The sequence below is a fragment of the Hypanus sabinus genome, chromosome 13, assembly GCF_030144855.1.
Source record: "Hypanus sabinus isolate sHypSab1 chromosome 13, sHypSab1.hap1, whole genome shotgun sequence".
Classification (NCBI taxonomy): domain Eukaryota; kingdom Metazoa; phylum Chordata; class Chondrichthyes; order Myliobatiformes; family Dasyatidae; genus Hypanus; species Hypanus sabinus.
In genome coordinates this window covers 95,981,085-96,007,146 of record NC_082718.1, presented here as the reverse complement: position 1 = coordinate 96,007,146, position 26,062 = coordinate 95,981,085, and the positions used below count along the sequence as shown (strand labels likewise).

The window sequence follows — 26,062 nt, the reverse complement described above, 5'->3', positions numbered from 1 at the left end:
TGATAACACTGAGGTGGAGAGGGCCAGCATCTTTAAATTCCTCACTGTTATCACTTCAGCGGATCTGTCCTGGGTCCAGCATGTAAGTGCTATTATAAAGAAAGCACAGTAGTGCCTCTATTTTCTTAGAAGATTGTGAAGATTTAGCATGACATCTCGATCTTTGAACAACTTATTATAAAAATGCAGTGGACAGTTTGCATTTTGGCCTGGTATAGAAACACCAATGCCCTTGAATGGAAAAGCCAACAAAAAGAATTCTATATAGTCCAGTCCATCATGGGTAAAATCCTCCCCATCACTGAGCACATCTACATGAAGCACTGTTGCAGTAAAGCAGTATCCATCAACAAGGACCTCCACCATCCCGGCCATGCTCTTTTCTTGCTGTTGCCATCTGGAAGGGGCAGGAGCCTCAAGAGTCACTCCACCAGGTTCAGGAACAGTTATTACCCCTTAACCATCTAGCACTTGAATCAGAGGGGATAACTTCACTTGCCCCATCACTGAACTATTCCCACAACCTTGAAAACTTACTTTCAGGAACCCTTCTCCACATATTCTTGATACTTATTGTTTACTTATTATTATTACTACTACTTTTTTTTCTTTCTTTTGCACTTGCAGAGTTTGCTGCCTTTTGCACATTGGTTGTTTGTCTGTCTTGCTGAGTGCAATCTTTCATTGATTCTAATGTGTTTCTTGTACTGTGAACCCATGCAAGTAAATGAATCTCAGGGGTGTATGTGGTGACATAAATGTACTTTGTAATAAATTTACTTTGAACTTTGAAATTAATTTTCAATAGCATGTGAGGTTGAGATGCAAGCCCCAGAAGTGATCGAAGTGTGCATTTATCACATTACTCTGTTCAGTTCTTACACTTGGTTTTGACATTTGACTTACCTGATTGTAGAAACTTTCTGCAAGGCTTTTTGGCAAGTTCTTCTGCCAGGATTGTGGCACTATCTAGAATTTTTTTTAAAAATTGGAGAAGTTATTATTTTAAATAGTAATGTTTAATCAGGGCTTCTCCAAAAACAAAACAAAACACAAACATATCTTAGTTTGGCAAGTTATCATTTATGTGATAGTTCGGCCTTTACAATTAGCCAAAGCATTCTAGACAGATAACATAGAGAGAAAAATAAACAAAATTCAGTAATTTCAGTTATTATTCTGTCATATATACTAAATATACATCAGTAAAGGCAAAACTCTTACACCCACTACTGATTAAACAATCTGACAGGTTATACAATAATTCTTCTAAGCATTGCTTCGTTTTTATTACATTTCACTTCTCCAGAAAAGCACATTATGATACAAGTTTTCAAACCATCACTTTCCCCAAGCATCTCATTCCAGATTATTAATCCCAACCCATTAAAAATGAGTCTTTTTCGACTGTGGACAACATGCGTAGAATTCCATATTCATCTTCCTTGATGTAAACAAACTGATAGTGGGAAACCTGGAAGGTCCCTTATCCTGAGATGACAGGAGGAGGGTGCTCTCACTTTTGCGTAGCAACTAGAATAAGGGAATTTACTACCATGTGAAGTAGTTGAGGCAAACAACCAAAAATCAGATAGACAGCTGAAAAAGAAGTAGAATGAGATACAGATGGGATGAGGCTTCACTGGATCATTAAGCATGAAAATGGATTAATTGGATTAAAAGGATTACATCTATATTGTATGATTTGTATAATTCTGAAGAAAGTAGTGTGTGCCAAATTAGCAGAGAAAAGGCCATTAGAATGTAATCAGATATTTGACATACAAGATTAATTTGTTATATTAAACATGTACTCAGATAAACTTCCCATGACTCAAGTTATGGGAGCAGTGGTATTAAATGAACAAAAAAAAAATCCTGCATCAAAATGTTTTTTCACAACATGCTAGTTTTAAGAAACGTTTGGAACAATGGCAGCATAGAATTTATTTTTAAGTGGCCTTTCAAGACACTAGTTCTCTCTTCCCTATTCCCCTGGCAATAAATTTTGAATGACATCTGTGTTCTGTGAATCTTTTCATTGCTTGTTCATTTCTACAACATTGTAAGCAATTAAATAGTGCGTAATTTAGGAAGTTTGCTTATTCTCCTGTTCCCTTCGGTCTACAGCAGGTGGCAGCAAAGACAGAGAAAAATTGGTCATTCATGAAAAAGGTCAATATAATCATGTTCACCTCAAACAATTCTATTGAATCAGAATAGTTTAATATCTATCACTGGCACATGTCATGAAATTTGTTCTTTAGCAATAGCAATACATTAAAAAGTCTATAAATTACAGTAACAAATATATACACACTCAGTGGCCACTACCTCCTGTACCTAATAAGGTGGCCACCCTGCATGTTTCACATATTGTGTGTTCAGAGATGCTCTTCTGTACACTATTGTTGTAACATGCTTACTTGAGTTACTATTGCCTTTGAATCAGCTTGAACCAGTATGGCTATTCTCATCTGACCTCTCTCATTAACAAAGTGTTTTCACCCACAGAACTGCTGCTCACTGGATGTTTTTTTTTAAATCACACCATTCTCTGTGAACTCTAGAAACTGTTGTACATGAAAATCCAAGGAGATCAGCAATTTCTGTGATACTCACACCACCGCTGTGGCGCTCACAGTCAAAGTCACCTGGATCACATTTCTTCCCCATTCTGATGTTTGGTCTGAACAACAACTGAACCTCTTGACCATGTCTGCATGCTGATAAGCATTAAATCGCTGCCACATGTTTGGCCAATTGGATATTTACATTAATGAGGTACACAGGTGTACCTAATAAAGTGCCCACTGAGTGTAAATGTTAAAAAAAAATAAACAGGGAATGCAAAAGGAGAGCAAAAAAAAAAGTAAAGTGGTATTCATGGGTTGGTTTGTTAACCGTTTATAAATCTGATGGTGGGGGGGGGGAAGCAGCTGGTCCTAAAATGTTGAGTTTTATGCCCCTGTGCCTCTTCCCTGATAGCAGCAATGAGAAAAGGGCACGTTCTGGGTGATGGGAGCCCTTAATGATCGATGCTGCCATTTTGAAGCATTGCCTTTTGAAGATGCTCTCCATGCTGGGGCCCATGGTGAAGCTAGTTAAGTCTCCAGCTCTCTGCAGCTTTTTCTGATCCTGTGCAGTGGGGCGCATTCTTCGTAACTGCATCAATATCTTGGTACCAGAGTAGATCTTCAGAACACCCTTTCCACTGTTGAGCCAATGAGGGCCAGCGCGTGTTCCCTTGACTTCCCCTTCCTGGAGCCTACGATCAATTCCTTGGTCTTAGTGATGCTGAGTGCAAGGTTTCCTTGCAACACCACTCACTGAGTTGATCTATCTCACTCCTGTACGCCTCCTCATCACCACCTGAGATTCTGCCAACTACAGTTGTGTCCTCAGCAAACTTATAGATAGCAATTGAGTTGTGCCTAGCACACAGTCATGTGTGTAGAGTACAGCAGTGGCTATGCATACATCATTGAAGTTTGCCCATGTTGACTGTCACCGAGGAGGAGATATTTCTTCTGATCTGCACTGATTGTAGTTTCTGATGAGGAAGTCAAGGATCCAGTTGCAGAGGAAGGTACAGAGGCCCTGGTTTTGAAGCTTGTTGATTTGTACTGAGGGTACGTATGATGATGATGTTGAACGCTGAGTTGTAATTAATAAAAAGCAGCCTGACATAAGTATTGGTGTTGTCTAGCAGTCCAAGCCTAAGTAGAGAGCCAATGAGATTGTATCTGCTGCAGACCTATTGTGGCAGGAAGCAAACTGCAGCGGGTCCAAGTCCTTGCTTAGACAGGAGTTGATTCTGGTCATGACCAACTCTTAAAGCACTTCATCATGGTAGATCTGAGCGGAACAGGTATGATTGACACCCATTTGAAGCAGGTGATAACCTCCGAATCCAATAGTGAGATTGAAGATGTCCTTGAACACTCCTGCCAGGTGGTTGAAACAGATTGTCATTGCGCTACCAGGTACACCATTGGGCCCTGATGCCTTGTGAGCCTCCTGAAAGATGTGCTGATGTCAGCCTTCGAGACAGAGATCATAGGGTCGCCAGATGCTACAGGGAATTGCACAGGTGTAGTTTTATTCTCCTTTTCAAAGTGTGCATAAAAGGCACTGAGCTCATCTGGGAGTGAAGCAACATAGCCATTCTGTGATGCTAGGTTTCGCCTTGTAAAGAGTAACGGCCTGCAAACCCTGCCAGAGCTGATGTGTATCCAATTCTGTCTCTAAATTCAATTACAATTGTTTTTTTAGCTTTTAAGATAGCCTTCTGTGGGTTACAGCTGTACTCTTTGTTTAGTTCTGAATCACCAGCCTTGAATGCTATAGATCCAGCCTTTAGCAAATCTTGTTCATCTACAGCTTTTAGTTCATGTATGTCCAGTATGGTCTCAAAGGCATACACTCACCCACACAGGTCTTGAAGTTGGTGACAACTGGCATATTCATACAGATTCAAAGATAAATCCCTGAATATTGCCCAGTCTAATAATTCAAAACTGTGCTGTAAGTGCTCCTCCATCTCCCTTGACCACATCTTCCATGGTCCTCACCACTGTTCCTGCGGCTCTGATTTTCTGTCTGCATGACGGGAGTAAAAATACAACCAGGTGTTCAGACTTGCGTAACTGCGGATATGGAATGGTGCTGTAAGCACGATGATGTTACAGTGGTTAAGTGCATTGGCTCCTCTGGTTCCACAGGTGATATGTTGGTTAGAATCCTTCAAGCTGACCTGGTTGAAATCCTCCGCGATGGTCGGGAAGGCATCAGGGTGCACTGTTTCATGACTGCTCAACACAGTTCTCAGCTCCTATGATGGCTGCCTGACATTGGCCAGGAGTGGAATGTACACCACTATCAGGATGAAGGCAGAAAACTCCCCTTCATTTCAATCTTAATTGCAGCCCAGCCCACTTTCCATGTTTCCTTTCTCTTAAAAGGAAACTGCACTTGTGACTCGAGTTTGCAGTCCAGGGTCCACCAGTTTTGAAGTTTCGTAAGATTTTTTAAACATCTTAAAACAACGTTGGTACTGAAGTACTCATGGATTTCAGCTACAGTAATCCTACATAGGAATAGCTGATGATTCTCTTCAGAGCTGCATGCATTAAAGTGGTTCATAGGGCTCACATGTCTAAAGGTAAGCTAGAGCCTTGAGAGATACCGGAAGGAAGTATTCCAAACTTTCTCAGTACTTTTCAAGATAAATTTTAAGCCTAACCCTTTGACCACATTATTTGGGATTGTTGGAGGAAAAGACTTTATTTTAGAGACACTTGATTTGCGTATTTTGGCTTTTACTTCTCATAGCTGGGAGGGCACTCTTGCTTAAATGGAAGGATGCTGTTCTGCTTATTCATGCTCAATGGTTACGGGATGTTACATCATGCTTAAATTTAGAGAAGATCTGATGTTCAGTTTTTGTATCTAGCCAAGACATTTACACATTGTGGGGACTATTTTTGAGTTATGTTCAAAACCTTTGATTTGTTGTAAAAGTGGCTAATAATATATTTTATTATATGATAAGGGTTTTCCCCCTTTTTTTCTTGCTTTTCCTAACAGCTCTGACTTAGGTAGTGGGATTACATTTTTTTTCTGTATAACAAAATAATTATACTTCAATATTACGATTTAATTTAATTTTTATGAATATAGGGTTTTGTGATTGTAACTGTATTTTAATACAATGTATTTGGTACTATTTCTTTTGTTTTGACTTATAATATCTTCTTGTACTCTGTATTCCTCTATGCAGAAACTAATAAAAATATTGAAAGAGAGCTGCATGCAAAGGGTCATCACTTTCAGCCATCACCTTGTAAGGTCGTTTTCCAGAGTAATGTAACAGCTGCAAGATCTTTCTTATTAAGTAAATGATCCAAATTGATCTTTTATTTCACTATCCCTTTTCACTTTACATTGCACTGGATCCCCACAAGGCTGTGTGCTCAGCCCATTGCTGTTTACACTGCTAACACATGACTGTGCAGCCAGATTCAAGGAGAACCTGATCATTAAATTTGCTGATGATACCACAGTGGTGGGGCTCATCAGCAAAAATGATTAAACAATGTACAGGGAGGAGGTTAAACACCTAGAGAGCTAGTGCAGTGACAACAACTTGATATTTAATGTCACCAAAACCAAGCAGATGATCGTCAATTTCAGACTGTCTCAGCCTGAGCACACACCCCTCAGCATCAGCGGCTCCACAGTGGGAGAGTGGAAAACATCAAGTTCCTTGGGGTACAGATCTCAGACAATCTCACCTGGTTCAGGAACACCACTGGGATTGTGAAACGAGCCCAGCAGAGATTGCACTTTTTGAGGAAGTTTAAACAAGCATCACTCCCCACTAACATCTTAACTACATTCCACAGAGGAGTGGTTGAGAGTGTGCTGACCTTTTGCATCACAACCTGGTACTCCAGCTGCAGTGTTGCCGACAAAAAAGCCTTGCAGAGGGTGGTTAGGGGAGCAGAGAAGGTTATCGGGGTCTCCCTACCTTCTGTCAAAGACCTCTTTCAGAGTTGATGCCTCCAGAAGATACGATACATCATTAAAGACCCCTCATACCCTCTCCATGAATTGTTTGTTCTTCTGCCATCAGGTAAATGTTACAGGAGCATCAAAACTAAAACCACAAGGCTACTAAACAGCTTCTTCCCACAGGCAGTCAGACTACTAAATAGCTGTTCTACCTGACTCTGCTTTGCACACTTTTAACTTGCACTGGACACTTATAACTTGTTTTTAACTGACATGTGGTTGTTGTGTTTTACTATTTATTGTTACGTTTATTATTTAGTGTTGCATTTGTTATGTTATGATTGCACTGCTCCGGGGAAACGCTGTCTCATTCTGCCCTGCAGAGCTGATGTACGGTTAGAATGACAATAAAGTTTTTGAATCTTTTTTTTGAATCTTGAATTATCATTCATTTTATTATTTAGTCTCTCCTACAATCTACTATTGTAGAACTTCATAAAAATGGAAGAGAGAACACTCTTTAATGATCCCCAGCTCTGAGGAAAAGTCACCAAACTGGTAATATTATTTCTCTCCACAGTTAGTGCTTAACCTGTTGAATAGTTCTAGCTTTCGTACTTATATAATTATGTTAATCATATACCAGGGGAGGGGGAAAAGGGGGACTTCCAGTCATTAAAGCCCAGACATTTTAAAGGCAGAGCTATTCAGAATAATACATACAACTAAAATGCCAAAAACTTAAGATGGTTGAAAGGCTGGGAAGGTTACAGTTAGATATGATGATGGAGGGGTTTCACTGTAAAGATGACAATTTTACAATTAACGTGTTGCAAGATCAGGGAGTACGCCAGCAAGGGCAGGGATGATCTTGTGCAATATAAAAATAACACACCAGGATTCCTTGGGATTTGCCCTAATTTTCCTTACATATTCTATATGCTACTGACACTGTATTCCAAGCCTCAAACTTGTATGTCTTCTACAATTTATTAATTAATACACAGCAAGACACCTTTTCAACATCCTCCTCCAGCTAAGTGATATGTATGTTTAGCAGCTAGGAATTATCTGTTAATAAGATTATTTTTCTGACTGCAGAGAAGTATGCAATAAGCTCACTCCAAGGTTGGTATTTGAAATATTACTTTTTTTAAAAACATTACTTCTTTTGTAACTTGGTCTAGGGTAGATGAAGTACAGTTTCAAAATTTGTAGCTGGTACAAACACAATAGTGTGGTGAATATTTAGGAAGTGCAAAGGACACATTTATGAAAAGGGTAAACATGTTAGATATAAAATTAATGTCTGATGGGAGTTGTATACAAGTCTCCAAACAGAAACAAAGATGCAGAGTACAAATTACAATGGAAGATGGAAATAGCATGTAAAAGGGTATAGTTATGACAGTCATGGGGATTTCAATATGCAGGTAGATTGAGAAAATCAGGTTGGTGCTGAATCCAAACAAATGGAATTTTTAGAATCCCAACGAGATGGCTTTTTAGAGCAACATATGGTCAAGCACGCTAGCAAAAGCAATTCCGGATTGGGTGTTGAATAATGAACCAGAATAGGGAGCTTAAGGTAAAGGAGACAGAAATCATAGTATGATTGGATTCATCCTGCAATTTAAGATGGAGAAGCTAAAATCAGATATGCTGAGTAAAAGTAATTACAAGAGGCATGAGAGAGGAGCTGGCCAAAGTTGATTAGAAGGGGACATGAACAGGGACGACGGCAAAATAGCAATGGCAAGAGTTTCTGGGGACAATTCAGAAGGTGCAGGATAGATACATGCCAAGATGAATAAATATTCTAAACAGAGGATGAGGCAACGATGGCAGACAAGGGAAGACAAAGACAGCATAAAAGCAAAAGAGAGGGCATACAATATTACCAAAATTATTGGGAAGCTTTTAAAAACTAACAGAAGGCAATTACAAACCCATAGGGCGAGAAAAGATGAAATATGAAGGTATGCTAGACAATAACAGGAAAGAGCATACCAAATGTTTTTTTCAGATATATAGAGTAAAAGAGAGGCAAGACTGGAAAATGATGATGGAGAACTAGTCATAGGGAACAAAGAAATGGTGTATATATTTTGAGTCACTCTTGGCTGTGGAAAACAGCAGCAGCATGCCAGAAACTCAAGAATGTCGGAGAGCAGAAGCGAGTAAACTCGCTGTTACTAAGAAGGTGCTTGGGAAGCTGAAAGGTCTGAAGATAGGCAAATCACCTGGACTAGGTGAACTACACTCCAGGGTTCTGAAAGAGGTAGCTGAAGAGATCGTGGAGGCATTCGTACTGATCACTAGATTCTGAAATGGCACTAAGGGACTGGAAAATCACAAATGTCACTCCACTCTTTAAGAAGGGAGAAAGGGGAAAAGAAACAGGAAATTATGGGTTAGTTAGCCTGACTTCAGTGGTTGGCAAGATGTTAGAATTCAGGGTATTTGAAGGCATACAATGAAATGGGCCAAGTCAGCGTGGATTCCTTAAGAGGAATCTTGCATAAACAAATCAATTTGAATTATTTGCATTGAATAATCAGCATGCCCACTGTGTTCCAAGCGAGGAACCCTGGAACACATCCTCAGCAGCTGCACAAGGCCACTTGGTGAGGGACAGTACCGATGGAGGTCGTGAAGCCATCAGCACAGGAGTGGAGTGGGTGAAGCAGTCCCGACCCTCCAAGCAGACCATTGCCTTTGTCAGAGCTGGGGAGCAGCCAATACCCACCAAAAGAACATCGGCAGGTATTCTGACCCCTGCAAGAGACTGGCAGCTGTTGGTGGACCTTGAAAGGCAGCTGAGGTTCCCCGACCATACTGCAGCCACCACCCTATGACCAGACATTGTCCTTGTGTCTGAGGCTACGAAACAGGTGGTGATGCTGGAGCTGACAGTCCCATAGGAAGATTGCTTGGAAGAGGCCTTTGAAAGGAAGCTATCGAACTATGCAGGACTGGTCAGCAACTGCCAGCAGGCTGGATGGAGAGTGAGGTGTCTCCTAGTGGAAGTTGGTTGTAGGGGATTCACAACCCGTTCCTTAGCCAGAGCCTACAGCAATTTGGGCACTGAGGGAGAGAGTAAGAGGAGAACCATCCGCAGTACCACCGATGTAGCAGAGAGGGCCTCAAGGTGGCTGTGGCTCAAGAGAGGGGAGCCATGGAGTCGTGTAGCTAGCCATCTGGACACAAGCTGGGGTCTGATTAGCCCCGGCTGGGTCACCTGGAGGAGGGTGTATAATGTTGAAAGATCCGAAACACCCGATAATTCCAGGAACATCACTGATGATGTGTCCAGAAGCATCAGTAGATCTATGCACACAGAGGAAATAACATGCAGGATAGACAAAGGAGTCAGTAGGTGTTGTTTACATGGACTTCCAGAAGGCCTTTGACAAGGTGCTGTATGAGGCTTCTAAATAAGCTAAGAACCATTGGTACTACAGAAAAGAAAACAGCATGATCAGAAGATTGGCTGACTGGCAGAAGGCAAAGACTGGGAATAAAGAGGGGCTTTCTGATTAGTTGCCAGTGATTAGTAATGTTCACAGGGGTTGCTGTTGGGTCTGCTACATTTCATGTTATGCATTAAAGATATGGATGATGGAATTAACACCTTTATGGCCACATTTGTGGAGGACATAAAGATAGGTGGAGGGGCAGGTAACGTTGAGGAAGTAGGAAGTCTGAAGAAGGACTTGATAAATTAGAAGAATGGACAAAGTGGCAAATGGAATACAGTCTACAGAGGTCATGCAACTTGGTAGAAAAAATAAAGGTGTTGACTATTTTATAAATGGGGAGTGAATTCAGAATTCAGAGGTGCAAAGGGACTTGTGAGTCCGAGAGTAGGATTCCCTAAAGGTAAACTTTTAAGTAGGGTCAGTAGTAAGGAATACAAATGCAATAACACACACAAAATTCTGGAGGAACTAAGCAGGTCAGGCAGCATTTATAGAAAGGAATAGAGTTGACGTTTTGAGTCGAGACCCTTCATCAGGACTGCAATGTTAGCATCATTTTGGAAGGAGTAGAAATGTAAGGATGTAATGCTGAGGCTTTATAAGGCATTGTTCAGACCACATTTGTGAGTAGATTTGGGGCTCTATATCTATGAAAGGATGTGCAGACATTAGAAAGGGTCCACAGGAGGTTTATAAGAATATTCCCAGGAATGAATGGGGACTCGATAGAGTTTATTGGAATGAGAGGGAATTTCATTGAAAACTACTGAATTTTGAACTAATTGAGATATTAGCCAAGATTCCCTTCATTTATTTGGGACACTATGCCACTTAATTAGGACAGAAAACAGTTACTCCAGTGATTTTTTTTAACTGACAGTTGGCAGAAATAAGTAGCAAGAAAATTTGGAAATCTTTTGCTCACTGTGGTTTCAAGCATTTAGGCTTGGAGATTCCAGAAATGGCCAGGAATGAAAATAAAATGATTACACTCTTTCCAACAAGTTAGAAACACCAAATAATTTAAAGTACCAGTAATCATCTTGAATGTTACAATGAAAATGTAGATTGAGGCTGGAATCAGCACCTCTCCCCAACTTATTTTCCTGTAATTTCCACTCTAAATTGCCAAGCAACACCACGATTCTGCTACCACCCAGCTATTATAGTAGCCAAATAACACACACAAAATCCATCATCTGCAGATTTTCTCTTTGTTTGTGATTGAATCTACCAAGCAATATCGGTGGATCTTGATGATAAAACTCTCAGCCCATGGTGAATAATTTTAAACTCGATTTCTACTTTTCCAAATTCCCTCCGCCAAGCTTCACACTAAATCTATCTACCAAACATAGATGTGTCCATATCTGTCAACCCTCTCACTACTTCAGGGCCTGCCTCAGCCATGTCAGGACACAACAGACAAAAGATGCTGGAGGAATTCTGCGAGCCGGGCAGCATCCAGGAAGGGAAATGCACCGTCGACATTTGGGGTTCAGACCCTGCCCCGGGCGTGCCAGGACCCTATCTGTACCCCACCACGTTACGATCCTCTTTATAAACTCGGTGAGCAGCCAGTCCCAAACCCTTGACCTCAACGAACTAAATCCGCTTTTACCTCGAAACGAATCGAACCAGAACTTCTTTGCCCTCTGATGCTGAACTCCCTGCAAGTGTTTCTTTCTGTTGTGAAGGTTATCTTGGAAGGATCTGCCACAGTAATCGCAGAAGTACGTCTTGCCCATGGTGCAGCACCCGGCGGCGGCTCACGTTGCCGTGTTCTGCCGCAAAATGTAGTCCCAGCATAAGTCCACAGGTTGGACGCAGCTGCAACAGCCACTTACGAGGAAGTCTACCTCAATGACTGTTTTTTTCTTTGATAATACGTGACTGGGCGGCGGGGCAGCAGTAAGGTTTGCCTCAGAGACGGCGGCGGAGGGAGACGCGCTGGATGGAGCGTGTGTGGTGAGCGGGCTCAGTCCGTAGCAACATGGCGCTCATGAGGGAGGCCTACAATCTGCTCTTCAGGAGGACCTCCACCTTCGCGCTCACCATCGTGACGGGGGCCTTTATCTTCGAGAGGGTCTTCGACCAGGCCGGCGACGCGATCTTTGAGCGCATCAACCAAGGGGTGAGGCTGCCACTTCGAGTGGGACGTGGGTTCATTCGGGGGCAGGAAGGTGACCTACGGGGAGGATGCCGCTTGTTGCCCGGCCTTGGCTGTCGGGCTCGGAGGCTGAATCCCCCCCGCCTTCAGCCGCTTGGTGTCTCGCTCACCTTACTGCTGAGTTCCACCTGGCTATGAAATGTGTAAAAGCTGACGGTATAAAAAATACCAGTAGCTGTTTCCTCACCGGCGATTGAACATCTGCATTGTATCTTCTATTAATATTTTATTTGTCTTGTTCATGCTCGGTTTTTCTTAAAACAAAACGCCGAATATTCTCTGAATTAAACAAAATGTTTTAGGAGAAGCCGTCAACGTTTTTGGTCGATGACCTTTCAGAAAGGTCGTGGACCTGATCATTAACCCCTTCCCGCCCTGCTTGACTTGCTGAATATGAAAAAATAAGAAATAGAAGCAGGACTAGGCCATTTGGCGCATCTGCCTGCTCCACCATTCAATAAGATCAAGGCTGATCTGCCCATGGACTCATCTCCACCTGCCTGCCTTTTCCCCATAACCCTTAATTCCCCTACTATGCAAAAATCTATCCAACCTTAAATATATTTACTGAGGTAGTCATTGGGTAGAGGATTCCACAAATTCACCAGTCTTTGGGAAAACCAGTTCTTCCTCATACCCATCCCAAATTTACTCCCCTGAATCATGACTTATGTCCCATAGTTCCAGTCTCACCCACCAGTGGAAACAACTTATCTATCCCTTTCATAATTTTATATCTCTGATAATTTATCTCCATTTGGATTTTAAATGTTGGTACTTTGTTTGACCTGGTTTACTTTCTTGATCTTTAGTGTGGGTGGTGATAGTTTGAAAAGTGATCACTTTATGTTCAGAGGTACATTATGATAAAGGAGAATTTGTCAGAGTTAGTACTCTATAAATTTTCCATTTTGTGTCATTGAGTCTTTAAATGGTTTTTCAAAGAAACTAGTAGAGTTGATGAAACTGAAAGCCAATAAATCCCAAGGACTCTGATTTTGTTTTTTTTTTGGTATCTTAATGCTTGTTATTACCAATCGTTGTGATGATAAGCTACCATCTTAAACTGTTGTATTGCTTTTGAAGGGACTCCCACAATCCATTGACATCCTCCTCTGTGATTTTACCACTCAACATCTAACCAGACTCATCCATGTCCTTTCAGAATTCTGAAGTCTTATGAACGCTACTTCACTATTTTGCTCTCTTTGCATTGTTCATTTTTTACACCTTATTGTAACATCATCTTTTATATGTTGCACTGCTGCTGCAAAGTTAACAAATTTCACAACATATGAAAGGGACAGATAAGATAGAGGCAGGAAAGCTGTTTCCACTGGTAGGTGAGACTAGAACTAGGGGACATAGCCTAAAGATTTGGGGAAGTAGATTTATGATGGAGATGAGGAAGAACAGCTTTTCCCAGTGACTGGTGAATCTGTGGAGTTATCTGCCCAATGAAGCAGTGGAAGCTACCTTAGTAAATATGTTTAAGACAAGGTTGGATAGATTTTTGCATAGTAGGGGAATTAAGGGTTATGGGGAAAAGGCAGGTGGGTGGAGATGAGTCCACCTCAGAAATCCATGGCCAGATCTGATGTTCTTATATGTGATAATAAACCCGATTCTGAAGTAAGGTCAAGAACCAAAAAGAGGCCAAAAAGTTCAAAGTACATGTATACATTATCAGAATCAGGTTCAATATTTGTTAATTTTGCAACAGCAGTACAATGCAATACATGAAAATAGAGGGGGAGAAACTGAAGTACATTAAGAGTGTGCGTGTGCATGTACTTATATATAGATATAAAAAAAAAGTAGTGAGGTACTGTTCACGGGTTTGATGTCCATTCAGAAATCGGATGGCAGAGGGGATGAAGCAGTTCCTGAATTGGTGAGTGTGTGCCTTCAAGCTTTTGTATCTCCTTCCTGACAGTGCCAATGAGAAAAAAGCATAATCTGGGTGATGGGTATCCTCAATGATGGACACTGTTTGAGGCATCACTCCTTGAAGAAGTCCTAGATATCATGAAGGCTAGTGCTCAATATTAAAAATACCTTTTCTGAGGTAAATTGGGTTAAATTACTGCCGCAAACAGTGAAGGGGTGAGCAATGGCGAGGTGAGTTTGGAGGACGAGCCGAGATTGTGTGTTGCAGACAGAGTATCAATGCCTGTACAGCTGGCCTGGGTGTGGGGTTGGATTGCTCTGGGCACCAAAAGGAGAAGTCAGGGCCTGGGCTGAGAAGTTCTGATACTCGATCAACTGGCCTTGGTACAAGGTTGGATTGCTCTGGGTGCCACACTGACTTGAAGGGCTTGAGAGTGGCTTTGGGTGGGGTGACAGAATCTGGGCCTGGAGCGAGTCACTGGAAAGCATGGTCAAGGTCCCGAATCCTTTGCAACAGTGGTACCCGTGTCCTAGTGCGAGGTATGATCCGCAGTTCAGACAATTTAAATGCCGACTGTTTGGAGATGAGGGGCAATTCACTCACTCTCCATGAATGTTCATTCCTCCCTCCAGGGTGGCAGAGCCTTTCGATGTTCTGTTGTTTAGTCAATTTAAATGCTGGCCCAGATGGACTGAAAAGACAGGGTGCCAGTCAGGAGAAGAGTTGTTCTCCACGGTGATCATTTTTATGGAGCTGAGGCTATGAAGACTGCCCCAGCTGCTGTACTCTATGTCCGCTATTATGAACTGATAAATGAGGCATTGGGCCTACTCCGAGCTGCTCTGCGGTTCGGATCTGAGGACTCAATTTTAGTTTGGAATGTTGTTCACTTCAATTGTTCGTATGATTATTTTTTCTCTTGTACATCAAGTGTTGACATTTTATTTTTTTCTTCTTTAATTGAGTTCTTTCTTACTTTGTGACTACCTGTGAGCAAGCATATCAAGGTTCTATAATTTATACATTCTTTGATAATGTACTTGAATCTTGTATCATCTTAAGTTCACAAATTTCAAACCTTCTCTCTTCCTTCCTGCTCCCATGCCGCACAGTGATGCAGCCTGAAGGATATACTCAATGAGATACATCTGGAGAAATTTGTGCTTTTGGTGACATTGCAAATCTTCTCAAACTCCTAATGAAATATTGCTGCTGTCATGATGTAGCTGCATCACTTTGTCAGGTCCAGGTTAGATCCACAGAGAAATTGACATCCAGGAACTTGAAATTGCTCACTCTTTCCACTTCTGATCCCTCTGTAAGGACTGGATATTGTTCCCTCATCTAACCCTACCTGAAGTCCACAACCAATTCTTTGGGCTGACTGAAGTTGAGTGCAAGGTTGTTGCTGCAATACCATTCAGCTAGCTGGTATATCTTGCTCCTGTACACCCTCTTGTTACCATCTGAGATTCTACCAACAATGGTTGTATCATCAGCAAATTTATAGATGGCATTTGAGCTGTGCCTAGCCACACAGTCATGGGTGTAGAGAGTAGAGCAGAGGGCTAAGTACACCTCATACCATATAATACCTTGAGATTTTTCTTGCAGGCATTGCAGAAAAAAACCAAACAGAATTTTATGAAAAACTAAATATAAACAGACTGACAAACAATGTGCAAAAGAAGACGAGCTGTACAAATAAAAAGTAATAGAGAGCATGTATTGTAGAGCCTCGGTAAAACCTAGAAAATTCTATGTCTTGACAAAGTGAATGCTAGGGTGGGGAATCTAGAGCAAGGGGCCACAGAATGAGATGAGGAGCTTCTTCACTTGAAGGGTATTGAAATTCTCCTGGAGGATTATAAAGTTTTGATAATTGAGTTAAATTAAAAAGGTGAAAAATTAATTTAGAATCATAAAGCACTACAGCCTTTGGCCCATCTAGTCCATGCTGTATTATTATTTTGGACATTAAAGGAAGTAGAGAAATAGTGCAGGGAAAATGGAATTAAGGTGGAAGATCAGCCATGATCTTGTTGAATGGCAGAGCAAGCTTGAAGGTTCAGCTGATCTACTCTCTTTATATCCTTCCTTAATGCAACAGTATGTTTAAAAGAAACAGAACATTGTGCATTCTAAGCCATACTTAAAAACTTGTTTGTAAATTAAGATGAAGCTACATACTAAAACATATATTGATATAGAGGTTAAATCAAGGCTCCGTTGGCTTTTTCTCATTTAAATGAATTCTGCATTGAATGGCAGTGGCAGTGTTTCAAGAGCAGAATTCTTCTGAAATCTTAGCTGTTGCTCCTTCAACCAAGGCTAGGAAAGTTGGACATCAGTTTCTCAGCTGTTAGTCAGTTTTCTCTTAAACATTTACGTGCAACATTACCTTGTATAATCTTCAACTTCTGTACAAAATGAAATTCTGACGTGGGACTTAAACATACAATGTTCCAGAGAACTATGGTCAGTCATGTAGAAAGGAAACAGTGACAGAGGATGCCGAGTAGTGTTCAGCATGGTCACCACTGGAGAAAGATGACTGAAATTGACCAAGATTTGATTTGAATATTGTTACAGTGATAGAATGAGAGGTTGGGATTTAGTTTGGTGCTAAGTGACACAAACAGCAGCCTGCAAAAGGAAAGAACAAATAAAACACCTGCAAAACTCCTAAGCCACCCAGGCAGGATCGTCGAGAGTTAATTTGTAGAAAAAGAGCTATGCCACCATAATGGGCACCATGGTAGTGTAACAATTAGCACAATGCTATTACAGCTTGGGGCATTGGAGTTCAGAGTTCAATCCCGGTGTCCCCTGAAAGGAGTCCATATGTCCTCCCCGTGGATTGCGTGAGTTTTCTCCAGGTGCTCTGGTTTTCTTCCACACTCCAAAGATGTACCAGGTAGGTCAATTGGTCAATGTAAACTTTCCTGTGATTAGGTTAGAGTTAAATTGGGGATTGCTGAGGTGTCGCTGCTCAAAGGGTCTATTCCATGCTGTATTGCTGAATAAACATCTGAGATTGTTGTAATCTCCTCATTTGCTCAAGGACTGACCATGTACAATTCGAGACCTTGCCAGGACTAACATACAAAGCTTTGAATTATGCCTGTCAGTGGAGTAATCTGAGTATGGGTAGATGAAAGACTGCTCAATAAGGGAATAACAGCAGGAAAATGATTGAACTGAAACAAAAAGTCCGAGAAACATTGGAAAGTACATGACCATGCACTTTGGTAGATTAAATAAATAGGTATACTATTTTCTAAATGGCTTCAAGAGGACCAGAATATGAAAACAAGGATGTAATGTTGAGGCTTTCTAAAGCACTGATGAGGCCTCATTTAGAGTATTATGAGCATTTTTGGGTCTCTTTTCTTAGAAAGGATGTGCTAACACTGGAGAGGGGTGTCAAAGGAGGTTCACAAATATGACTCCAGGATTGCAAGGTTTGTCGTATGAAGAGTTTTTGATGGTTCTGTACCTGTATTCACTATAATTCAGAAGAATGGGGGGTGAGCCTCGAATGTTGAAAGGCCTTGATAGTGTAGATGTGGAAAGGATGTTTCCTATGGTGGAAGAGTCTAGGACCAGAGGGCACATCCTTAGAATAGAGGGGCGTCCTTTTAGAACGGAGATAAGGAGAAATTTCTGTAGCCAGAGAGTGGCAAATATGTGGAATTTGTTGCCACAGGAGGCTGTGGAGGCCAAGTCTTTACATATATTTAAGGCAAAGTTTAATGGATTCTTGATTAGTCAGGGCATGAAGGGATACGAGGAAATGTCAGGAGATTGGAGCATAGAGGGAAAGTGGACCAGCCATGATGAAATGGCAGGGCTGACTCGATGAGCCCTTATTGTGCTCTAAATCTGCTCTTATTGTGGTCTAATCCAGCCTTTCTCAACCTTGAGCCTTGTGTCTTGGAGAAATCCTTGAAATAATTTTCTGGTCTCGGGGAATCTCTGCATAAAAATTATTATAGCTACAGCTCACGGTACGTTAGTGTGATTACTAAGTTATAGATATAATCAAAAATAATTGTCACTGCTCTTTTAAGCAGAGTTTTACATACCCAGTAACTGGGTGTCTGACCAGCAAAGATAGAAGAATCCGTTGGAGTCTGGTGGTACTATTTTCAAACAGTGTTTATTAGTAAAATATACAAATCAATATCAACAATGCAAATATACAGATAATACACGTTAGCAATACTAAACCTAAAAGTGTGGGTATAGTAATGATCAATAATAAACAAGCTGTATCGTTGTCTAGGGGATAGTGAATTGTCATATGTGAAAGTATAAAGTTCTGTTCAGTTGTGCTGAGGTAGTTGTTGGTTCTTGTGTTTTAATCGTGAGAGAGAGAGCGAGCGAGCGAACAGTGACAGCTACAGTCAGTCAAACCTTCCTTTACATTCTTGATCTGTCGATGTGTTGTGGCCATTCAGGTATGACCCCTCTGTCCTTCAGCTAGGCCGTTCTTCTGTGGTGAACTCGTCACCCAGGCAAGGGCGGACACACACACAAGCCCCCACCGGCCCTGCTATAAACACTAAGTTAAACAGACCGATCCTTTGTTCGGTCCCTGATGCCCCACAACGGGGGGGGGGGGTTGATAGGGGATTCTATAGTCAGGGGGGCGGATAGGAGATTTTGTGGGGAAGATCGGGAGTCTCAGATAGTATGTTGCTACCTTGATGCCGGGGTCCGAGACATCTCAGATTGGGTGCAGGTTATTCTCGAGAGGGAGGGCAAGAATCCAGATGTTGTGGTCCATGTAGGGATCAATGACGTGGGTAGGATGAGTGAGGGGGTCCTGCGTAGGGAGTTAGGTGCGAAGCTGAAGAGCAGGACCTCCAGGGTAACAATCTCAGGATTGCTGCCTGTGCCACGTGCGAGTGAGGCAAGGAGCAGAAAGATTATAAAGATTAATACGTGGCTGAGAGGATGGTGCAGGAGGGAAGGCTTCAGGTTTGTAGATAATTGGGCTTTGATCCAGGGAAAGTGGGATCTGTTCCGAAGGGACGGTTTACACCTGAACTGGAGCGGTACTAACATTCTTGCAGGGAAGTTTGCTAGTGCTTCTTGGGGGGGGGGGGGGGTTTAAACTAAATTTGCAGGGGGCGGGGATCCAGAATGTGAGAGAGGATAGCAAGGGGAAGAATAAAGGACAGGTGGGGACTACACGGTTCCGGAATATTAAGTGTGTAGTAGAGAAAGGTGAGGCGGAACAAGTGATAAGGAGGACACATGTACAGAGGGATGGTCTAACGGAACATGAAGTTAAATGTGTTGAAAGAATAAGTAAATTTAGGAAGGACAACAAAATTCTAGGGGCGTATAGCCCGATGGGAGTTCGGGGAGCTGGGTTAAGCACAATCGGCAGCGATTCAAACAGAGAGGAGAAATGGGCTAAAAATTCTATATCTGAATGCACGGTGTCAGAAATAAGGCGGATGAGCTTGAAGCTCAGGTGCGAATGGGTAACTATGATGTTGTTGGGATAACGGAGACATGGCTGCAGGGAGATCAGACCTGGGAAATGAATGTACAAGGGTATACATGCTATTGTAGGGACAGAAATGTGGGCAGAGGGGGTGGGGTGGCCCTGATACTGAGGAATGAGATTCAGTCCTTTGCAAGGGGGGACATAGGGTCAGGAGAAATAGAGTCTGTGTGGATAGAACTGAGGAACAGTAAGGGCAAAAGGACCCAAATGGGTGTTGTCTACAGGCCACCAAACAGTAGCATGGATATTGGGTACAAGTTGTATAGGGAGTTAACATTGCCATGTGGCAAAGGTAATGTCGCAGTAGTTATGGGGGATTTCAACATACAGGTGAACTGGGAGAATCAGGTTGGTGCTGGACCACAGGATAGGGAGTTTGTAGAGTGCCTACGGGATGCATTCTTGGAACAGCTTGTACGAGAGCCGACCAGGGACAAGACTATTCTGGATTTAGTGTTATGTAATGAACAGGATTTGATAAGTGATCTTGCAGTAAAGGAGCCATTAGGAGATAGTGATCATAATATAAGTTTTTATCTGCAATTTGAGAAGGATAAGGGCAGCTCGGAGGTGTCAGTGTTGCAGTTGAACAGGGAAAACTATGGAGCCATGAGGGAGGAGCTGGCCAAAGTTGACTGGATGGATAGCCTAGCAGAAAAGACAGTGGAACAGCAATGGCAGGTATTCTTGGGAATAATGCACAAGGTGCAAAATCAGTTCATCCCCCAGAGAAGGAAGGATTCAAAGGAGGGAAAGGGGCCACAGTGGTTGACAAAGGAAGTCAGAGATTGCCTAGCATTTAAAAAAAGGAAGTATGACAGAGCTAAGGTGAGTGGGAGGACGGATGATTGGTAAGTTCTTAAGGAACAACAGAACTTAACTAAAAAGGCAATATGGGGAGAAAAAATGAGGTACGAACGTAAGCTAGCCAGGAATATAAAGGAAGATAGCAAAAGCTTTTTCAGGTATGTGAAGAGAAAGAAGATAGTTAAGAACAATGTTGGGCCCTTGAAGAATGAATTGGGTTAAATTTTTATGGGAAACAGAAATGGCAGAAGAATTTAATGAGTACTTTAGATCTGTTTTCACTAAGGAAGACACAAGCAATCTCCCAGATGTACGGATGGGCCAAGGACATAGGGTAACAGAAGAAGTGAAACAGATTGACATTAGGAAGGAAACGGTGATGAGTAGACTGATGGGTCTGAAGGCTGACAAATCCCCAGGTCCAGATGGTCTGCATTCTAGGGTACTAAAGGAGTTGGCCCTGGAAATTGCGGATGCATTGGTAATCATTTTCCAATGTTCCTTAGATTCAGGATCAGTTCCTGAGGATTGGAGAATGGCTAATGTTATCCCACATTTTAAGAAAGGAGGGAGGGAGAAAACAGAGAACTATCGACCTGTCAGCCTGACATCGGTGGTGGGGAAGATGCTAGAGTCCATTATTAAGGATGAAATTGTGGCATATCTAGATAGCAGTGATAGGATTGGGCCGAGCCAGCATGGATTTACCAAGGGTAAATCATGCTTGACTAATCTGTTGGAGTTTTTCGAGGATGTAACCAGGAAGTTAGATGGGGGGGACCCAGTGGATGTAGTGTACCTCGATTTTCAGAAGGCATTTGATAAGGACCCACATAGGAGATTGGTGGGTAGTAAAATCAAAGCTCAGGGCATCGGGGGGGAAGACATTGACATGGATAGAAAACTGGCTGGCAGATAGAAAGCAAAGGGTAGCCGTGAATGGGTGTTTCTCGGAATGGCAGGTGGTGACTAGTGGGGTGCCACAGGGCGCGGTATTGGGACCACAGCTGTTTACGATTTACGTCAATGATTTAGATGAAGGCATTGAGAATAACATCAGCAAGTTTGCTGATGATACTAAGCTGGGTGGCAGTGTGATGAGGATGTTCGGAGAATTCAGGGTGACTTGGATAGGCTGGGTGAGTGGGCAGATACTTGGCAAATGACGTTTAATGTGAAATAAGTGTGAGGTTATCCACTTTGGGAGTAAGAACAGAAAAGCAGATTATTATCTGAACGGTGTAGAGTTAGGTAAGGGAGAAATACAAAGAGATCTAGGAGCTCTTGTTCATCAGTCACTGAAGGTGAATGAGCAAGTGCAGCAGGCAGTGAAGAAGGCTAATGGAATGTTGGTCTTTATTACAAAGGGAATTGAGTACAAGAGCAAGGAAATCCTCTTGCATTTGTAAAGAGCCCTGGTGAGACCACACCTGGAGTATTGTGTACAGTTTTGGTCTCCAGGGTTAAAGAGGGACATCCTGGCTGTAGAGGAAATGCAGTGTAGATTCACAAGGTTAATTCCTGGGATGTCTGGACTGTCTTACGCAGAGAGGTTAGAGAAACTGGGCTTGTACATGCTGGAATTGAGATTGAGAGGGGACCTGATTGAAACATATAAGATTATTAAGGGATTGGACAAGATAGAGGCAGGAAATATGTTCCAGATGCTGGGAGAGTCCAGTACCAGAGGGCATGGTTTGAGAATAAGGGGTAGGTCATTTAGGACAGAGTTAAGGAAAAACTACTTCTCCCAGAGAGTTGTGGGGGTCTGGAATGCACTGCCTCAGAAGGTAGTGGAGGCCAATTCTCTGGATGCTTTCAAGAAGGAGCTAGATAGGTATCTTATGGATAGGGGAATCAAGGGATATGGGGACAAGGCAGGAACCGGGTATTGATAGTAGATGATCAGCCATGATCTCAAAATGGCAGTGCAGGCCCAAAGGGCCGAATGGTCTACTTCTGCATCTATTGTCTATACCTTCTCATGGGTTCGAACACTTAAGCAGTGCTCACTAGTGTGTCTCCTGGTGTGTCTGAGGGGTGTCTCCCCAGACCTCACTTTTATCCCTACTCACAGGGTCTCGGGTGTCAATCAGTTTTGAATGGCTTAGTCCATCAAACCAGCCTCACTGTCCACTGAGGAATTTTAATGAACAGAATAGTACCAAGTAAACAGCCCTCTCCGGAGCCATAAGTCTTTCAGCAGTCATAATATAGTGGAACAACAAGTCTCTCTCCCCTCTCTTATCAGTATCAGATGTTCAGGCATGTTTTTGTTCCATTTCTTTCTCTCCCATTAGCAGCATGGCAACAGTAACGGTTTGTAATTCTCCCAGGGGAGGGGACATGGGCAACTCTACACCCTTCTGCCCATCAGAGCTGTTCATCCTTCGTAACAAGAGAATGAATTTTTTCCCAACCTTCCTTGGGGGGGGGGGGGGTGGAGAACATATAGTTAAGCTTAGCTTACCTTTCTTGAAATTAATCTTTTTCTTTCATAAATTTTAAAAACTCATGAGACAAACAATTTCTCAATTCTGGTTTGTACTTGATATAAGCACACAGATTTCACTGTCAACTCAAATGAAACAATTTCTATACTTTTGATGCTTGTTAAGCAAGAAAAATGTTGTTCACACATGTAAGAAGTTGAAAACTGCAACAGAATGTTCATTGCTTTCCTATGAATGGTAGGATACTCACAGAAATTCAGAACTTGTCCAAGGACACATCTTTAGAATGAAAGCTTCCTTCCTATGTTTTACTACACTGGTAGTTTGTTCGCTCCCATAAGTCAGTCGGCAGCTTGCAAGATGAAGTTGAGGGAGGTAATTCGGGAGGGAGAGTCTGATGTCATGGGCCAAGTTGGGCGAGTCCATTCAATGCTTGGGAAAACACACTTTCACGCTCCTCATCAGCCTACCATCCTCCCCTCTATGCAATACAGCACTCACCAATTATTAACGGCATCTCCTATCTCGTCAAAAACTGAGAATGGACTCAACCAATTAAATACTGTCCAACAGCAGAACCTGGGCCTCTGTACCTCCTTCTGCAATTGGATCCTTGACTTCCAATCAGGAAGATCACAATCTGTGCAGATTGGTGATGACGATCAATGTTGGTGCACCTCGGGTGTGTGCTTAGCCCACTGCTCTACTCTCTCTATAGCAATGACTGTGTAGCTAGGCATAGCTCAAACACCATGTATAAATTTGCTGACAACTATTTTTGGTAGAATCTCAGCTAGTGATGGGAGGGCGTACAGGAACGAGATATGCCAACTAGTGGAGTGGTGCCACAGCAACAACTTGGCACTCAAATCAGTAAGATGAAAGACTGATGTAGACTTCAGGAAGGGTAAGATGAAGGAACACATACCAATGCTCATAGAGGGATCAGAAGTGGAGAGAGTGAGCAGTTTCAAGTTCTTGGGTGTCAAGATCTCTGAGGATCTAACCTGGTCCCAACCTATTGATGCAGTTATAAAGAAGACAAGACAGCGACTATACTTCATTTAGGAGTTTGAACGATTTGGTATATCAACAAACACACTCAAAAACTATTATAAATGTACCATGGAGAGCATTCTGACAAGCTGCATCACTGTCTGGTATGGGGTGGCTACTGCACAGGACCAAATGAAGCTGCAGTGGGTTGTAAATTTAGTTGGCTCCATCTTGGGCACTAGCCTACAAAGTCCCAGGACATCTTCAAGGAGCGGTGTCTCAGAAAGGCAGTGTCCATTATTAAGGACCTCCAGCATCCAGGGCATGCTCTTTTCTCATTACCATCAGGTAGAAAGTACAGAAGCCTGAAGGCACACACTACAATTCAGGAACAGCTTCTTCCCCTCTGCCATCCGATTCCTAAATGGACATTGAACCCTTGGACATTACCTCACTTTTTTAATATGCATTTCTGTTTTTTACACAATTTTTAATCTATTCAATACATTGATACTGTAATTGATTTACTTATTTTATTTTTTTCTTCTATATTATGTATTGCATTCAACTGCTGCTGCTAAGTTAACAAATTTCATGTCACATGCTGGTGATAATAAACCGGATTCCGATTCTGAACTGCGTATTGCCATACTTGGCTGAGACCTCTTGTGTGATTGCTAATGGGGTTGCCCACCACTACAAGTGCTAGCATCACACGTTGCACGAAGTTCAAAAAATTTTTTTTAGATCTGTCACGGAATCCGAGTTGAAAAGCCCTGGTCTAAACACTTGAGTCAAGCTGTACCTGTAGAAAGACCAACACTTGACATTTTGGGTCAAAACCTCCTTCATTGGAACTTGATTGAGCTGCCTGCCCAAGTTTCATTTTAGATCTCAATCCTTTGATGTTTGTCGGAAAACTATTAATCTTAATTAATTCATGTACCTTATAAATTTACTTTATCCTGGTACTGCTTTATATTTCAAGTTGAGTGTCATATTTTCAATTTGTATATTCTAATAACAAATGAGGTGAAAATTAGATCAGTGAAGTAATAGCTTTTCTGTTTGCAGAAACTGTGGAAACACATCAGACACAATTACGAAAACAAAGAGGAAGAATAGGATTCCATTGTGTAATGAACATTGAATCATCTTGAATGTTGCTCCTGATGAAGAGCCCTGTATTGAGATCGAATCCACTCGGACTGTTTATTTCTTTGGATGATTTCTACACAGCCCCTACGAGAATGGATTATTACTTTAATTTGATTATTGCTCAAGAAGATTACTAGAGATAACAAATAAATGTTATAATTTTTTTTTGCCTTTATATCATTTTTGCCTGTGCTGATCACTAAAAACATCTCTGAGGTATGACAGGACAGATGGTATATTCAGTCATATTTTCAGTTGAGAGATACTGTGACCCCTTTATTCAATGTTGCTGAAATTGAGCTGTACATTTCTGGTTTTTGACATTTTGTTATTTATAATGATTAGAACTAATTTATTTTAGGGTAGGATTAAAGTCAATTTTAGAAGTTATGTTAATGAAATAATTCCTTTATTTCTGATAATGTACCCTACCAAGGGCATTCAACAACTTTTGACCTAAATGGGAGAAATAGAGGTTTAGTCAAGTTTTCTTTCTTTTTATCTTCTGCTCTGCATATGTGTGAATATATTTTCCCCTCACCAAAGTTCCAATAAGACTGAGTTTACTCATTCTCTTTTATTTTTTCTCTTCTTATTAGATTTTTGAAAAGGCTTAAATAACCAATTCCTTCAATACTTAATGACCTGGTTAGGGAATTATGAAATTCACCTCCTAAGTTTCAGGAGAGAATGATGAGTGAAAGGAAAGTAGAAAATGTTATCCATTTTAGAATGTTTGTATCAAAGAGTAGATGGGGAAGATTTTGTGTAACATAGGAATTAGTAGAAGCAATCCATATAGATCTTGAACTTCCACTAAGATCATATAATATGGTCTTTCCACTCATACCCATTTTCATACCCAGATCTTTGTAAATTTAACTTCCCTGTGGTCCAAAAATCTGTCTCAATCTTGCTTATACTTGCAGAATCCTCATACTTGGGCAACATTAGCTTCTTGTTCAACCTAAAATCCTCAATGATTTTAAATTGTGTTCATTTCTCCTTGCCTCGAAATTCTTTCTTACAACGTTCTGATGACACAAATAGTTACTGTTTTAGGTC

At 41.6% G+C, this 26,062-nt stretch overlaps 2 protein-coding genes across 2 annotated transcripts in view; one reads left to right on the top strand and one right to left on the bottom strand.

Moving 5' to 3' along the window:
• zmat5 (zinc finger, matrin-type 5) overlaps window positions 1-11,754 on the bottom strand; it is a 28,906-nt gene extending 17,152 nt beyond the window's left edge. The window contains exons 1-2 of the mRNA XM_059988259.1: window positions 11,620-11,754; window positions 907-969 (exon numbers count right to left, since the gene is read on the bottom strand). Of these exons, the coding sequence (XP_059844242.1) occupies window positions 907-969; window positions 11,620-11,746 (190 nt within the window). The 5' untranslated portion in view covers window positions 11,747-11,754. The remainder of the gene's footprint in view (window positions 1-906; window positions 970-11,619) is intronic.
• A 130-nt stretch (window positions 11,755-11,884) lies between these two features.
• Window positions 11,885-25,172, top strand: LOC132404181 (cytochrome b-c1 complex subunit 9). Its single transcript, XM_059988260.1, has 2 exons — window positions 11,885-12,132; window positions 24,914-25,172. The coding sequence occupies exons 1-2, from the start codon at window positions 11,992-11,994 to the stop codon at window positions 24,962-24,964; spliced, it is 192 nt and encodes a 63-aa protein (XP_059844243.1). The 5' UTR covers window positions 11,885-11,991; the 3' UTR covers window positions 24,965-25,172.
• Window positions 25,173-26,062: the final 890 nt, after the last annotated feature.

Coding starts and splice junctions, on each gene's coding strand:
- LOC132404181 (XM_059988260.1), top strand. CDS start 11,992: ATGGCGCTCATGAGGGAGGCCTACAATCTGCTCTTCAGGAGGACCTCC. Junction 12,133..24,913: donor TTGAGCGCATCAACCAAGGG/GTGAGGCTGCCA, acceptor TTCTGTTTGCAG/AAACTGTGGAAACACATCAG.